The sequence below is a fragment of the Podarcis raffonei genome, chromosome 4, assembly GCF_027172205.1.
Source record: "Podarcis raffonei isolate rPodRaf1 chromosome 4, rPodRaf1.pri, whole genome shotgun sequence".
Lineage (NCBI taxonomy): Eukaryota > Metazoa > Chordata > Lepidosauria > Squamata > Lacertidae > Podarcis > Podarcis raffonei.
Genome location: NC_070605.1, coordinates 65,041,876 through 65,059,764, shown reverse-complemented (window position 1 = coordinate 65,059,764; position 17,889 = coordinate 65,041,876). Strand labels below are relative to the sequence as shown.

The 17,889-nt window shown below is 44.0% G+C and overlaps 1 protein-coding gene and 1 long non-coding RNA gene across 4 annotated transcripts in view; both read left to right on the top strand.

Moving 5' to 3' along the window:
• The window catches only part of LOC128413142 (uncharacterized), a 109,252-nt gene extending 98,905 nt beyond the window's left edge, over nucleotides 1-10,347 (top strand). For 2 of the 3 annotated variants that reach the window (XR_008330251.1, XR_008330253.1), the window contains one exon: nucleotides 9,053-10,347. This is a non-coding gene — a long non-coding RNA (uncharacterized LOC128413142). Of the gene's footprint in view, nucleotides 1-4,734; nucleotides 4,942-9,052 lie in introns of those variants that run through there. The other variant, XR_008330252.1, reaches the window with a different exon arrangement.
• A 4,153-nt stretch (nucleotides 10,348-14,500) lies between these two features.
• Nucleotides 14,501-17,889, top strand: part of PTCHD1 (patched domain containing 1) — a 49,334-nt gene continuing 45,945 nt past the window's right edge. The window contains exon 1 of the mRNA XM_053387021.1: nucleotides 14,501-16,103. Coding sequence (XP_053242996.1) covers nucleotides 15,675-16,103 — 429 coding nt within the window. The 5' untranslated portion in view covers nucleotides 14,501-15,674. The remainder of the gene's footprint in view (nucleotides 16,104-17,889) is intronic.

Genomic DNA, 17,889 nt, shown 5'->3' with positions numbered 1-17,889 from the left:
CATCTGGAAGTTATGGTATATACGCTGAATGGAAATGAAACAGAATGACGCCCCAAAAGCTTCTGCAGGCTCAGGTTTGCATGTGACCACCCTGATAGCATCACGAGCACAAGTCACCATGAATGTGCAACAGAAAGGACATCTGGAAGGGCCCAAGGTCTCTTGCCTATCTGTCTGGAGGATAGTGTCAGTGTGTATAGAAACTAGCTTTCTATACAAATATGAGATTTACATCATTACTCTGCCCATTTTTGCCCCCAGCAGCATGCGTCCCTAGAAAGGTGTCCCAGAAAGGAATGCAACCATCTTATCAGAGCCAGCCAGCAAGGCCAACTAAGTTAGAGTCTCGAATGGTGTATGATCCCAAAGGACTTGTAGTAGGAGCAGATGGCAAAACAAGGGTGGGAAAATACAAAACTAAAGTGATGAGCAGGGACTAGATTCTTCTCTTATAGGACCTTCATAAATGTATAGTGGGTACATTTTTGATGAACATTTGTTTGCAGACAGCACTTTCTTCTCAGAACCTCAGCTTTCCACCCCAAAGAAATTCTCTAGCCATCGTGACATCAGCTATAAAGATTTAAAAATGTGATGCCATTGTGCCTGAAAGGTTGAAAAACAAGGTAAATGGAAAGATAACTTGATTATCTTGATTCTAAATCCAATAATTTCTAACATGATCTCAGAAGCCTACTTCTGAACACGCAGAAAGATTGTTTTGAGAGATATCAGTACTGCACCCTCTTTTGGATGACTGTCAGGAAAACACATTCAACCCTGGAATAGGTGAAGTAAAAGAATGCAGCACGTTAAACACTGCGGTTTCCCTGCATTCATCCACCATCCTCATAGTATGTACGGTATGCATCCCCATACAGAGGCTTGATTTCACTGTTTAGGAATCAGCATCTGCATGCAGGAATGGAGATATGCTTAAATAGCAAATTTCTGAAAAATGAAATGCCCACACAATACATGGCAACATTTTCAAGCTTCAAAAGTCATTAAAGTAGTACAACAAACCAATGGAGGTGTGAAAGGATGAGTAAAATCCACTCGGCACATGCAAATTTTATGCCAATTGCATTTCACTCATGGAAAAGTGCCAATGTTCTCAGTTTGGGACATACTCTTCCAACTTTGCAGTAAAGATCAGTGTTAAGTTTCAGACATCCTCATCGTCTTCCTTCCAAAATAATCATTCTAGAAAGAACATCTGTGATTGAAGCCACAAGGGAGCATGGGAATTTCCACAGTAACAAGTAACTTCTAGTTAGCATTTACAGAACTATATCTGAGGACAAATCCTTTCCTTATCATAGGTACTTGCCCTTCACCGCTGCACTTCTAAATGTGAACATAATTGCTTTGTTTCAGAGTGCGAACTATGAACTGGAATTTCCTGACTGAACAGCGGGTAGCCCAGGACACTTGCTGGTGGCCCAAGATTGATTTGTGCTACTCTCATTCATGAAACAATACAGAAGTAGAGGAAAAGGAGTCTTTGGTTACTTTTACTTATTGGGTTATTTCCAACAAAATCATCATACTCGTGCAAGAACTTCCACTTGTGCAATGAAACCACCTTCACCTTTCCTCTCCCCACCCTGCTCCAATTCTGCTATAGAGTGTTGGGAGAACCCCTGGAACAGATTGGGGGTAAGGAGACAGAGGGGAAGTTGTACAAGCGGAAGTCCTGGCATGAGTTGTATGGTTTGGTTGCATACATCTGTATATAACCGTAACCCTTCCACCCAAAGGATCCCATTTCATTAAAAAACAACATATCAAGCAATGCTTAGAAACCTGTATAAAACCCAAACACACCACTGTATTTTTAAACAGCATTGAAAACTTCTTAAAAACCCCATTTTGCTTTTGGGTGTTTTAACGGTACTGTGTTTTCTTCATAATTTTATGCATTGCCGTTATTTTAAAGGTACTTAATATTGCTTTATGTTATTGTTTTAATGACTTGATATCTTATCACTGTCATTTTCCTGAATGCTTTGTAAGCTGCCTTGGAGGGGAAGCACCCTAAAGATGGATTTTAATACATATATAAAATAAATCCAGAAACTAGAAATCAGGATAATTATCCCATGTTCAAAAAAAGCAGCATTTACTGCATCAAATGCAGCCCTTTTAAAAATAAAAGAAAGATAAAAATGAAAATCTATGGTGTTTGCACATATTTATAATAGTCACTCACCTCAGGAGTGCCACAAGATCACAAATGAGTGCTGAAACAACTGAGTGATAACCTGCCTATTGAGGCATGATCCACTTCACAAAGAGGTATGAGAGCCCTCGTTCCATTTTATGTGTTAATTGCATGCTGAATAAGACAAAAAGGTGTGAATGCTCCACATTCATCATCCATGGGTGTTAACTTTATAGCTTTTGCTCTGCTATCAGCATCTCAATTGCCTTTTAAAAACACTGGTCTGGAACCTCTTCTACTGCAGAAAAACCTCAAACAAAACAAAACCCTCCACATAGCCTGTTGTTGTTGTTGTTGTTGTTTAGTCGTTTAGTCGTGTCCGACTCTTCGTGACCCCATGGACCAGAGCACGCCAGGCACCTCTGTCTTTCACTGCCTCCCGCAGTTTGGACAGACTCATAGCCTAGCTGAGCAAAAAAGTTTGGAGGGGGGTGGTCTGGTATGGCCACATAAGTTCTGTCTATATGATTATTGACTTGAGTTTCCCCACGGAAAAGAAAAGATGGGGTATAAATAAATATATTATCATTGTAATAGAGAGATATTCCAAGAGAGCCATCTCTACTTCACCTGCCAATATGCATGGTAATATGCATGTAAGTGTGGGAAAACCAAATGCAGATCCTTGATCAGCTTTTGCTTTGCTTTATTTATTTCTGTATATATTCAACAGATTTATATGCTGCCTTCCTTCCCGCTAAGAAAAAACTAGTCCCAAGCAGCTAACAATATCACTGTTGTTGTTGGCCATGAAGCTTGTTGGGTGACCCTCAGTGACCCTAATCAACCTCCTAAAACTAGAAGAAGAAGAGTTTGGATTTGATATCCCGCTTTATCACTACCCGAAGGAGTCTCAAAGCGGCCAACAATCTCCTTTCCCTTCCTCCCCACAACAAACACTCTGTGAGGTGAGTGGGGCTGAGAGACTTCAGAGAAGTGTGACTAGCCCAAGGTCACCCAGCAGCTGCATGTGGAGGAGCGGGGAAGCGAACCCGGTTCTCCAGATTACAAGTCTACCGCTCTTAACCACTACACCACACTGGCTCTCAGTGGAGAATAGAGCAAGTTAATCTCACTGATGCTGCTTTGAGGGAGGGCAAGGTCCTTGTGTCACAAGCACAGGCAAAGGACTGCACTCCTCACTTGGGTCAGTTCACAAGGTGCAATTTGCTAACAATGGTGCTGTCAGTGGAGGATTTTAGTGCGGAAGTCCAAGGCCCCACTCAGCAGAATGAGGAGGGCCCTCAAGCCTAGCAGGGACAGCTCAACACATATGTGCAACACTATATAAAGTAGGCTTGGAAAACCTTGGGCCTTCAAGATATTGATGAACTACAACTCCCATCATCCCTGGTTATTGGTTATTTCCTTGGGCTGATAGGAGCTGTACTTTATCTGGAGCATCATGGCCAAAGATTCCCCACACCTGCTCTAAAGAGTCTCTCCACTGCTCCAGTAAGACCACAGAGTCTAAATATTTCCCAACTAGTTACAGGTAGGTAGCCGTGTTGGTCTGCCATAGTCAAAACAAAATAAAATATTCCTTCCAGTAGCACCTAAGAGACCAACTAAGTTTGTTATTGGTATGAGTTTTCGTGTGCATGTATCTGAAGAAGTGTGCATGCACACAAAAGCTCATACCAATAGCAAACTTAGTTGGTCTCTAAGGTGCTATTGGAAGGAATTTTTTTATTTCCTAACTGATCCACTATTCACTACTGTCAGGGCTGGTTCAGCTGCAGGTCAACATGGAGACTCAGAGACGAGCTGTAAAGTTGATTCTTTATTCAAGGAAACAGAATACAAGCAGAGAAACCACGGCGAGACTGGCTCCAGTAAAACTGTTGCCAGAACTGACCATCTGGGCCTTCCACTTCCCTCTAAGTTTCCTCTCCATCCGGCTGTTTTCCCTGCAATCTTAAACTCCACCGGGGCAGGGTGAGGGCTGCACTATCTGTGCTTTTTGTTCTGCTACGTGCAAAAATCTCTCAGCCCTTGGAAACAAGTGGAAAGGGGAGCTGAACACAGCAGAACTGGCAGGCTCCTGTGAATCTGTTACAGCTTCAGCCCCCACAGCTTCTCTTCTTCCTCTCATTCAAGCCTGTTGCTTGTTTGGCATACTGCTTGCCCTTCAATCTCTGACCTGACTTCTGTGTCCCACGCCAGTCCCCTGGTTCCAAGCCTTCCTCTTCTGAGGCTTTCCTAGGGGGTTCTCCAGCGGGAGCCTCCCACCATTCCTCATCGTCCCTAAAGCTCAAACCAGTTTTTCAATTGTGATAAAGTAGAAATCTGGCCCTATCAACCGGCCTAATATCCACAAAAAGGTTTATCAACTGGAGTGCCTGGCCCTACTTGAATGTGTGCCAAGATTACAAAATGGAAGGTAGTCATAGGCGTTTTGTCTGAGCAGACAATGCTTTCTAGTCAGCAACAGAAAAAAAGCAGACGTTGTGTATTTTCTGCAGGCTGCTGCATTGTACAGTCTAACCTTTTCTCTGATCTCTTAGCAATCCTGATGGCAGAGTTGAAGAGACAGGGGAATTTCAATGTCCAAAAAACTTCTCAACAGTCCTGAGTTCTCAAAAGTATTCAACTTCCTTAACTAGAGCTGAACTAAAATTTCTCAGGTGGCTTTTTTTTCCTGAGAAAAATTGTGAAGTTTTTCTTTTGCTCATCGCCCCCAGAAAAATAAAGGTACTTTGCAGAAATCTCTCCAAATATTTTCCATCGCTTTTTGTGGCAGCTGCCATTTTGTCCTGCCAGTTTCTCCCCTAGAACAATGCTATATCTGGCACATTGCAAAATGGTGGCCAAGCTGCCCACAGAGTTGCTGCTGTTGCTGCTGCATGTAGCAGAAAACTGAAATAAAACTTGGGGCAGGGGAGGAGAGGAAACAAAAGAGGTTGTGCTACTAATGCTGCTGCTGGTGAGCCCCACCCTCAAGACACTGATGGAGAAATTGTCCTTCAGCAAAATGGTCCCCTCAATTTCTCTGCCCACAAATAAGGGGCATTTTCAAGAGGCCATTTTTGCACAGCCCAGCCATAACATTATTCTCTTCAAGGTATGCATCACCACACTTACTTAATCTACACTTCCTTATTGTGTTACTTCTCCTAATACTATGGGGGTGGGGTATTTTGTTGCTGCTGTTGTTATGTTCTGTATTTTGTGTTTTTATACTGTAAACTGCCCTGTGATCTTTGGATGAAAGGCAATGTATAAATAAATAAAATCAATTAATTAATTAATTAATATTAAAAAAACACCAAGAGCTATGTCACTCAAGCCATTCCCATAAGGGAAAAAGTAACACAAGAAGGCCTTATAAGCAATTCAACTCACATGCCTGGATTCCTGTCTTTTCAACACCAAGGGAAGACCTTTTTATTTTCCCAGGCCTTTTAATTATATGTTTTTAGTGCAATTAAGATATGACCACTAATTGCTTTTCTCCCTTACTGGTTTTTAATATTGATCTTGCTAGTCTGTTTTTCTGCTGATCTTGTGCTGCTTTTATGCTGCTTTCTAGGTTTTCTGTTATTTGCATTGTGATAGTTTTAATAAGATTGGATTGCATTTCTGTATCTTATTGATCATTTTAAATCACCCAGAAGACTTGGTTGAGGAACAGTCTAGAAATGAAATAATATAAATTAAATAACATCTGGTGATGCTTCACTTGTGGCAAAATCATTTCAGCTTCCCTTATTTTGCATTATTTACTGCTTGCTTTCCACCCTTTACCACGTTTCATATTGTCAGACTTCTTCTTCCCATTCCCCTCATCTCACTGCACTGCCATCTCTGCATGTTCTTAATTAGGTTTGTAAGGTCTCTAGGAACAGGAGATGTCATTATGTGTTTTGTAAAACATTGTGTGCATCTGCTAAGCAATACAATGAATAAGTAATAGGAATCTTTTTCTTCCTTTCTGGAAGTTAAAAACTCCATAGCTATTTAAAGACTTTCTGTTTATTAACCATCTTGCATTTAAGTAATTTATTAAATCAGTTAAATTTAAATATATTCTCCAAATCTGAGTACCTTTCTTGGTACCTGCTACTTGTTATATGAAGGACCTGGCAGGGACAAGATTTGACAGGTAACAAGAAGTAACATTGACACAATGGAACCAAGTTTGAGAAAGTTCATATTAACGACACTTTCTGTTTCCTGTTACTGCCATTACGTCCCCAGGTTACTTATAGGACTCAAGACCCCACAGATAAACCATGAACAGGCTAGCTATTTTGTTGCAAAATGTAAAGTAGATTTTCCCTCAATATATTTTCTTTCCCTAGCCCACCTCATAAGACTAGTTCACAAAGGAAGGAACTAGATTTTTCTCCTTCAGGCACCGAGTCTCTTGCCTGTGCAGTTGGCAAGCACCATGCATCAAACCTGTAAGCCTCCTACAAGATCCCACCGCATGCAGAAAAAGAAGGGCAGATCCATTGGCCTGCTGTGTGCATACCTAGACATGGGCAAAGAAGGAATCCTGTAGAATTATCCACACAGGAGTTTTGCTTCCTTGCAGGCAACATGCTAAGCACAATGAAGACAAACAAGTCTCTTTCTATGATTCTTTTTGTATACATGCTAAAAAGGTAAAGGTAAAGGGACCCCTAACCATTAGGTCCAGTCACGGCCGACTCTGGGGTTGCGGCGCTCATCTTGCTTTATTGGCCGAGGGAGCTGGCATACAGCTTCTGGGTCATGTGGCCAGCATGACTAAGCCGCTTCTGGCGAACCAGAGCAGCTCACGGAAACGCCGTTTACCTTCCTGCCGGAGTGGTACCTATTTATCTACTTGCACTTTGACTTGCTTTCAAACTGCTAGGTTCGCAGGAGCAGGGACCAAGCAACGGGAGCTCACCCCGTCATGGGGATTCGAACTGCCGACCTTCTGATCAGCAAGTCCTAGGCTCTGTGGTTTAACCCACAGCGCCACCCGCGTCCCGTATACATGCTATCCTCATCTTAATACAAGGGTTCACACTGAAGCAGCACTGGATTTAGGATGGTGCGGGTGGATTTCCCACACAGTGTGCTGAGCCGAGGAGTTGCAAACTTGAGAAGATCAATAATTGAGAAGATACATTTGGGGGCACCAACTTTTGGTCTTGCATAGGGTGTCATATAACAATAGATTACAGTGGTTACAGACGCTTCAGGTTACAGGTTACAGACTCCACTTACCCAGAAATAGTACCTCGGGTTAAGTTCTCGGGTTAAGAACTTTGCCCCAGGATGAGAACAAAAATTGTGCAGCGGTGGTGCGGTGGCAGCTGGAGGCCCCATTAGCTAAAGTGGTACCTCAGGTTAAGAACAGTTTCAGGTTAAGATCGGACCTCCAGAACAAATTAAGTTCTTAACCCGAGGTACCACTATACCAAAGTCCGTCGCTTGTGATTTGCAGCAGTTGGTATTCAGAGGCAAACTCCCTCCAACAGCAGAGGTAGAAGATAGCCATCATGACCATCATTGATAGCCTTATCCTCTATGACAGCCTTATGCTAGCTGGATGCTTCTGAACCCTGTTTGTACATAGGAATGTGTTAGGAGGACAGATCGTGGCTGAGTGATAGAGCACATGCTTTGCATGCCACAGAGGTCTCGGGTTCAAGTTCTACTGTCTGGCTGGCACAAACAGCAGATGATGGTAAAGACCTATGCTTCAGAACCCAGAGAGCTGCTGCCAGCAGAGCAGACAATATTGGGCTAGATCAGGTTTTTCCAAACTTGGGTCTCTAGCTGTTTTGGGACTACTGGTCCTGCTAGCTAGGAATGATGGGAGTTGTAGTCCAAAAACAGCTGGAGACCCAAGTTTGGGAAACTGTGGGCTAGATCAGGGGTAGGCAACCTAAGGTCCAGGGGCTGGATGCGGCCCAATCGCCTTCTAAATCCGGCCCACGGACAGTCCGGGAATCAGTGTGTTTTTACATGAATAGAATGTGTGCTTTTATTTAAAATACACCTCTGGGTTATTTGTGGGGCATAGGAATTCGTTCATCCCCCCCCCAAAAAAAATATATAGTCCGGCCCACCACATGGTCTGAGGGACGGTGGACCGGCCCCTGGCTGAAAAAGGTTGCTGACCCCTGGGCTAGATGGACTACTCATCTGACCTCCCGTTAACTGCTAGCCAAAACCTTTAGTTTCTTGAATTCATTGGAACGACAACTGGAGCAATTGTTTTTGTTCCTAAAAACAGAGCAATTACCCTCAAACCTAGTCATATGCGCTATGTTAATTAACAGCTGCATATTCAGCAACGTGTCATTTTTATTTAAGCACAATATTAATTTAACCCATAAACTGTATAGAGTGACAAATGCTAAACACATTCTAAGACAATGATCCTGCCACTTGCATTTCTGAAAAGGAAAACAAAGACATATACCCTTGACTTCTGTGACTGCATCTTTCTACATCTTGCTCATTAGCATCCAAGCCTGTGAATGTTAATTGGAAATTTATTGAGAGGAATTAGCATATTGATACAGTGGTAATGAGAATTAACTATGAATTAATTATGAAAATTGATACACTGAGGTTATCTAACGCTGAACATCAGAACCTGGCAATTGAGAAACTGATTGGCTATTAGACCTCTGTTCAATAGGTGCAAAGAATCGTCTAATGAGGAAACTTTTTTTTTTCATACCGGAGCAAAAGCTGTGCCACTCAGATCACTGGATATTTTGTGAATGGCTTTAATGGGCACTGGATCTGACATGCAATATGTTGCACTTTAATTTGCTGAGACAAATCTATGTTAGCGTACTTGGTAATAATAATGGTTTCATTTGTTTACAACAGTGGCTCTCAGTGTCGTATTGTTGGAAGAACCCTGGGGAAGGAATGACAGATGGATCCACCATGTCCATAGGAACAATTATGGAACAGACCTGCTGCCGTCTCTCCATTTTTCCTCCCTTACCTGTCTCCATAAAAGCTTTGTTTTCTTTATTTTCTATTATTCTCTCTCCTGTCTCCCCACCCCCCAACATCCTATTCTCCTTCTTGTCATATATCCTTAGTGAAGTAATCTTTCCTTATTATAGGCCCCGCGGAATTCAAATCTCTATATGCTCTCTTAAGGCGCATCACCCATTGAACTCAATGGGACTTATTTCCAAGTAAACATGCAGCAGAGCAAATGCTTTCTGCCGTGTCTTCCATCACATTTTGAACAACCACAGTTAGCTATACGTGTTTCATACGTTCTAGTGCTTTGCTGATATAATATTCTGTGGAGTGAGTCTCTGAAGCATGCGACTCTTAAGATGTGATTACATTAGCACACTTTGCCTTTCCCAGAGATGATAAAAGTGAAGTACAATAAAGGGGTTGGAGCCCAATCATGCTAATAATACATTCACACAACCACTTCAGCACACCCAGGTTGTCATTCAGCACACACAGAGGTGGTCATGTGATGGTTCAGGAAACCATACAGAAACTGGATTTCGGTCAGCGTTATCAATCATGCTTCTTTGGACTTTTGTATTTTTTCTTCAAATCATTTCACAGAACACATGGGTCAGCCCTCTAAAATGTACCAAATTCCTTCCCTATGATTCGTAATGATGCTGTGTTTGTTTATAAGAGTCAATACTTATAACTTAAACATTGGGTTTTTGATGGTGTGCTGATCTCATCTTAGTTTATGCATGAACAGATTGGGTAATGGGCAAGTTCATTCCACATGTTCCCTGAAACACATATTCTGCTGGTCATGCACTCTGCAACCATATGTGAGTACATGTGTATGGCCTCTTCACTTGGCCATCAGACACATCTGCAGAGAGTAGGGCTTACCAGTATCAATGTGTGAAGTTAGAATGTACCAACACACACACACACACACACACAGAGAGAGAGAGAGAGACAGACAGACAGACAGACAGACAGACAGACAGAGAGCATTCACTCTGCTCTGTTTCCACCAATATGCACAATTTTCTCTTAATATACACATTTTTGTAACTTGTTTAGGTTGGAGAACTGCATTACAAAATTTGGAGAACTGCAGATTTTCAAGGACAGCTGTATTGAGGGGCATGTATTGTTTCTCGAAGTTTAAATAAAGTAGGTTCATGTTACAATGTGAACCGAACTGAATTTCTCTTCATTCTCCATCGCTTGTCAGGTCAAAAGGTTTCCTTCCTCCAACACAAAGACTTTCATCCACCAGAAGAATGAAACCTTTGGATCCAAATTATTATTAGACAAACTAAGGAGTGTGAAATTTGTAACGGAAACTGTCAAAGTTTACTTATATAGTATCATTGGTACACAAAATGTTTCCCTGAGACAAGCAAAACAGATTAACTTGGGGAAAGGGGAGAATGTAAAAGTAACAGGCACTTAAGACTGTTTTCATGAAATGTATTCATTTATGATACTGATACTTTTGATACTGATACTTTTGATACTGATACTTCCACTTTTATTAAGAATAAGGGGGCTTACAATTCAGAAAGGTACAAATTAACAATAAAACAAGAATAAAATTATATCAAATGTTAAAAAAACCCAAAAACCTGCAAATGTAGAAATGCAGTCAAATTTTCATTAAGAGCAAAATACCTGCAGGGTGTACTGGAATAAAAAAAAAATTGCTGCCTGTCAAAAAGTAAGAAGAAAAGGGTCTGGTACACCTCTCATAGGACTGTTCCAAAGTCTGGTGCCATAGTAAAAAAAATGATTACGCATCCTAAGAAAAGACCTAATGCCACCTTTGCCAACCTGATACCTTCCAGATGTTATGAACTACAATACCCATCAGCCCCAGTCAGCACTTTGCTAGCTGTGTGTCATAGGAACTGTAGTCCAAAACATCTAGAAGGGCACCAGGTTGGTGAAGACTAGGCTAGTGGAAGAAATAGAGAAAGATAGCTAATCTTATTTTATTTCTTTATTTTTTTTAAATGTGTGCTACAAGTTAGATTCTACATATGAGACAGTGGCACTCTAGTGTCACATAGGCTGTCTTCAATGAAAGCATCTTACAAATATTATAATTACCATATATTAGTATATTCCTATTTTATTTGTATGTATATTAAACTGAAATCTCCATTGCTATTTTCTGTGCAATTTTCATACTTCTGAATTTCAAGTTAATTTTCTTACTTAGCCTTATCTTATATTTATCAAATCTAAATCAATCTATTTCTCATCAGTTATTTGAATACTGATAATTCTGCTAGTTAACTTTTTCAAATTCGTCTTCAATTCTTATATCATGCTCTTTGAGCTTACTGACTGCTAACTAGAGCTACCAACTACATCCATCATTTGCAAGCAAGCAATCTGAAGATATATCTGAAATTAACAGAAATCTCTAAAATATCTAATTACTTTGAAAGATCTTCCATACAAAAGTCTTTATATTTCCTTAAGTAACAAAAAAAAGCAATCCTATAAAGCCTTGGAGCCTATTTAAAAATTACTTTATTAATGAAATCCATTATGTTCTCAGAGTACAATAATTGAATTCTGTGGGATTTACTCCCTCTTAAGTATATTTAAGATTGTACCTAAGATACAAGAGCTTAATTTTAAGATTAAACCTTATTTGACATATTAGCCCACAGAAAGTGTGTACACACACACACACACACACACACAAATACAGATATAGTCCAATAAATATTGGATGACATACCCCAAGACTGGAACACTTCTACACATGTGGTGATCCTGTTCCCTATAAGACAGTTGTGGAATTTAGTATTTGCTGAAATTGATAAAATATTATGACAAAATGTGCCTGCACGTTTGGTCATGCTCCACTAGATCAACAAGACAGCTTGAACAAAGACTTTATTTTTTTTAGTTGTTCACTAATAACAGCAATGGGGTCACGAAGAGTCGGACAAGACTGAACGACAACAACAATAACAGCAAACAAAGAACAGGAAAGGGGCAACTAAATCCCAGTATTGCCATGTAGAAATTGCCATGATGGAAAACATGAAAGAAGTGAAGCTAATCCAGAAATATTGTATGTTATCTGGCCTCCTTTCCTAAGTTATATGTCAAGTATGAGCAGACTTTAGGCTTGCAGGATATACTCTATTTCTTGTAGTAGAACCCAGAAGTTCAACAACAAGAACCAGGTACTAAAGGGCAGAACTACATACTGAGAGGAATCACTGATGCTAGTGGGGTTTAGCTGATGCATCAAAGCTTAGAAGTATCAGGCAGTTGTGAAGGCCCCAATCACTCAGGAGATGCAGCAGCACCTGAGAAGTCTAGGCACCATTGTGTAGGGAAAGCCTGTTTTCTGTTTGTTCCTTCCCACCTCTGTGCCATGCACAGCAATAGCCACACCTCCGTCTCTCAGTCGGATGACAAAGTGTTGCAAGGTAGCTGGTGCTCAGGTGTCCACAAAAGTGGTTGGTTGCAAGGAGGAGTTGTCATTGTTGCTCACCTGATCTCTGACTCTCAGAGGTGCAACAGGTAGGGTATGCCCAGGACACAGAGGGGAGGAGTGCAGGAATCCAAGCAGGGAGAGTTGGCTGCTTGTGCCAGAAGGTGCCACCTCTTATTCTTCTCACTTGTGCCACGGTAAGAATTTGGGAAAGGGCCACAGCTGAGTAGGCCTGCTGCTCAGATCAAACCCACGTTCACTGTCCCTTTATCTCAATGTAGAAAAGGCTGGAAGACCTAAGAGAGCAGTCATTACAGGAGTGGCTGCCACGGCTTCTGACATATACCATGCCTGGCCCTCTTTCTGAGGAGAATCTGCTTGCTCATTCACTCTTTGCCAAGGAGACCTGAGCCCAGCGAGTGAGCAGGTAGAGTGGACAGAAGCAGTGATGACCACTGCTAGACATGCTAGGCCCAAACCCCACTGCCCAGAGGGAGGACCTTGAATGAACAGCTGCACCTGCCCACTTGCACATCCGACTTCTCCCAATCCTTGGATATGGGTCCAATCCTAACTGCTGCACCACCCAGAGAAAGAACTATGGGCACAGCTGGATGACAGCAAATTTACACTTCTGAGCAAAGTGCCACAGGGTGGAAATGTTTTAGAAATATATAAGAGCCAACTCCTTACTCTTGGTGGGGAGGACTGGGCCAACCCAGAGCCCACCAAAGGCATATTGCTAAGGGTTCCCTTTAACCTGAAATTGGGCACAAGATTCAATATCTGGGGTTAAGCCCAGTACCCCATTTCAATCCCAGACGCATCTAGATTGGACTGGGAATGTGAATGTGAATCCCTGGAGCGCTGCTGCCAGTCAGTGCAGACAGCACTAAGCGAGATGGACCAATGGCCTTGCTTGGTCTATAAGGCAACTCCCTATGCTCCTGTGGAGAGAACTGGCTTTCATTGAAACTCGATGGCCTTTTCTCCACATCCTTTCCTGGGAGAGCTGCCCTTTCGCCACCGCTTCTCGCCCCTCCCCCCTTGTTTTGGGGCATTTCCATTCATCCCAGTGACCCCACGGTTCCTTTTCCCTGACGGGATTCCAGAGGGCTGAGTTGCTCCTTCCTCCCACCTACCCAGGCGCGCGCGCCCGCGCAGGCTCTCCTCGACCCCGCGAACTCGCCCGCCTCGTCGCGCCCCCTTCGAAGGAGAGGGGGAGTCTGAGGCAAGCTCCGGGCAAAGGGTTAAGGGCACCGGCTTCGCGGCGGCTTCACGTTCTTAATGGGCATGTGCGCAGCACTCGCACATGCCCATTTAGGCTGGAGACTGGGCAGTTTCTGCTCTCGCACAGAGAAGAGCGTCGAAGCAGCAACGCGCGGAGAGAGAGAGGGAAGAGAGGGAGAGGGGCAGGCAGAGTCGGCGAGAGGGAAAAGGAGCCAGAGAGAGGGGAGCGGGGACGCCAGCGAAGAGGGAGCTGGAGCAATTGCCCAGGCGTCTGTGGCTCCTGGCACCGGGAAGCGGCGAGTCCCTTCGCTATGCGCTGACAAAGAGAGAAGAGGCGGCAGCTTGACACCAATGAAATACACAAAACTGTATCTCTGCGCTGATCCGGGTCGCGAAGCCATGAGGGAGCCGTTCGCCCCGGCGGGGAGCAGCCCTCTGCCGAGCGCGCTTCTTCGGGGACTCCTCCAGAGGTGAGCCGGGAAACTTTGCCATGCGCCACGTCGCTCCCAGCTACGCGCCCGGCTCCCCTCGTTCCCTGAGGCGGCTGGGCAGCTCTTTCGCTCGGGCGGCACAAGCCGGCGGCGCCGACATGGATCTGACCTGAAGTAGCCTCGGGTCGCCAACAAAGCAAAACAAAAACCAAGTGGGGGATCCAGTCCTCGGAGCAGAAAACCCCGAGGCGGGCACGAAGAAGGCAGTGAGCCACCCACCTCCCTGTGTGTTAAGATGAGGAGGAGGATTCGTCCCTGGTGATTCGCAGTCGGCGATCGAGACTTCCAGTTAAGTTACCTATAAAGGTTATTTTAAATTAGTGTTATTATTTAAAGAAAACCCTCCCATCTTGGTTGTGTTTCATGCAACCCCTCGGATCCTTGAGTCGCGTGAGAGAGCCAGCGAAGATGGGGGCGAGGAAGCGCGGCTTCGCCTAGCCAACTGCTCCGAGCCACCTGGGCATTGGCTGGTCATTTGTTCAAGCTCAACAACTGTCATGAAAAAGCCGCGGAGGAAACTGCCCCTGAACTCGCTCGCAAGTGGCGGCACCACCACCAGCAGCAGCGTGTGCTTTGAAACGGCGAGTTTCTCCCCCTGGGGCTTTTGGACTGAGGAAGAGGCGAGTCTCTTTCCTGTCATCGTTTAGAGACGCGGGTGGGGGAGGAAACCCATTCATTCAGTTCTGCAGGTGTGTAATCAGCCGGAGCCCCACGATCTCCTGTGGATCTACAACCGAGCAGGAGCAGCAGCAGCAGCAGCAACAAATCGCAACACCCCCCAAAGGATCAGGTGTCGAGGGCTTCTGCGTGCGAAATTTTTATTATTATTTTTAATATAGAGATCTCCCTCCCCCATCCCTGCCCCCCACCATCTCTCTTCAAGCCGGGGAGCTGGAGCTCCACCGAGATTAGTCAGCAAGTGTGTCAAACCCCCACTTGGATCTATACACACACACCCCCCTCTCCTGGACCAACAAACAAAAACACCCCCTCCAAAAAAAGAGGCACCCACCCACTTGGCTGGGCAGAAAGCGCAACCACCCTCCAGAGAAACAAAGAGGTGTTGCCACCCATCCGATCTGGGTCTCCTTCCTTCCCCCCCCCACCCCCTTCTGGGTGTTGCTTCATCGGCGCCGTTGCCCTTTTCCCTGGAGAGTCTTTGTTGCTGTTTAAAGTCAGACAATGAGGCGCCGGGAAACTCCCCTCGGCAGCCTCCTGGACCGAGGCGAGCAGCTCTAGCGCCCGCCGTGCGCGGAGAGGCTGGCGGGGAGCGAGAGGCAGAGTTGCCTGCCCCTTTCCGCCCGGAGGGGCAGCTGCCGCCGCCTGCCTGGGCTCCCCGATGGTTTTGTCTGGGCTCTGGCAGAGCCTCCGATCCCGTCGCGCGCGCCTCGCCCTCCTGCGCTGCTTCTGCACTAGGATGTTGCGGCAGGTCTTGCACAGGGGGCTGAGAACGTCTTTCGCCAGACTCGGCCACTTCATCGCCAGCCACCCGGTCTTCTTCGCCTCCGCGCCCGTCCTCATCTCCATCTTGCTGGGCGCCAGCTTCAGCAGGTACCAGATCGAAGAGAGTGTCGAGCACCTGCTGGCGCCCAAGCACAGCCTGGCCAAGATCGAGAGGAACCTGGTCAACAGCCTCTTCCCCGTCAATCGGTCCAAGCACCGGCTCTACTCCGACCTGCATACTCCGGGCAGGTACGGAAGGGTCATCATCACCTCCTTCGTGAAGGCGAACATGCTGGACCAACACCACACCGAGCTGATCTTAAAGGTAATGCCCGAGCGAGTGTGTGTGTGTGTGTGTAGTGGAGGGGAGAGAGGCAGAGATGAATCGCCCCTCTCTCCTGCACCCCCACTCCTTGAATCGTGGTAGATTTGCTTCTAAATGTGAACAGATGTGTCTGCATCATATATTTATCTACGCGGCTGTGTCTCTCTGGGTAACTGTTCCTTGCCCTGAGAATGCAGCTGCCAAGTCACAGCCCTGCAACAGTTGGGTTGACTCCTGGTTGCAGAACAGAGTAGAGATTTCCTCTCATCTTGGGAGGAGGAGAGGAGGAGGAGGAGGTGGTGGTGGGGTGTGTGTGTAAGATTTTGTGAATGAAGGAATGACACTTTAAAAACATTCTGCCTGTATTATACACGGATTGTCCCCACCACCACTTTTCCCCCCTCTCTTGTTTCTATTGTGCAAGTTGAGGCAATGGCAGTTAGTTTTGCTGATCTGCAGTTGAACCTAAACTTCAAAATTGATTTAAGGGGATTTGTAAAAGCCGACCGGTTGTGGGCTGCTATGGACTTAATTCCTATAGAACAAATTAAAAACAAACAAACCACAACCTTAGTATTGTAACAGCTCTTGCAAGTTTGTCAAAGCCAGGTGTTGTTTTGTTTGAAATCTATTTCTTTAATGGCATTCCACATGCTATTTTCACACACAGCTTCAAAATCAAAGGAAAGGGTATATTGTTTAAATGGCGTCACTCTATAGATGTTTGCTATGTAGTATAATGCATGTTATTTCATTAGGTTTTACCTTCCTGGGTATAAGCGGTCCCACCTATTTCAGTAGTCTGTCGTAATTTGTCAGGAATAATTTCCGTGTCTGTATTACAATATATACTCCAATCATTTTGAGTACAGGCTTAGAATAAAAACGTGAGAAAGAGCTGCAGGTGAGTGGAAAGAAGAACAATATGATGAAGGGGAGGAAAACAAATTTCTGAAACATGGAGAATTGTTTTAGAGGTGTGGCTATGACTAGCCCTGTACATGCTTTTCAGCATTAAACAACTGCACTGCATGTTTCCCTTGCCTCTTTTGGGAATTGCCAGACAGTGATTTTCTGGAAACAAAAAAAATGTTGACAGGTCTTCAGAAGACACTGCAAAGTAATTTTAAATGTTTTGACCTTTAGAGTCTCTCTCCTCAACTGAGAAAATGCATATTCATAGAGATAGTCTTGCAAGTTCCACCAAACCATATGCTAAGCATTCCATGATAGAATAGAATCAGTAATACCAGCATTTATCTCACATTTAATTATTTGTATTTGAATATTGATATACTGACCCAGAAATATCAAAAAGGTGATGTAGTTTGTGTCTTCCCATAGAAAATTTCCTGGCAAATAAGGAAACCATAGGGATGTCAATCCCTATTCCTTTATTCTCCCTGAGATACATTCTGTTATAAGTAGGCATAGGATTAGCATAGATGTTCTCCTGGTTTGCTAGCTCCAGAAAAGAGACACAAATGACTCTGAATCTTTTCCAAAACCCTTTTATGCACCACATTATCTACCAGTGCAACTTAGAACTGATAGTTATGTCAGAAAGATTGATAATTATATCAGTGTTCGGTTCAATCTAATTTATAATCAGACTTTGGCCACTGAATGTTTATTGTTCATTTAATGAGATGGTGGTAAACCACACACCACAGTCACTTTTGACACCATGGACTTTTGCAATTAGCTAGAAATCATTAGGCATGCCAAATGTTCTCATTGAATAGTTGCCATCTATACATTGTGCAATGACCTCTGTTTTAACCGC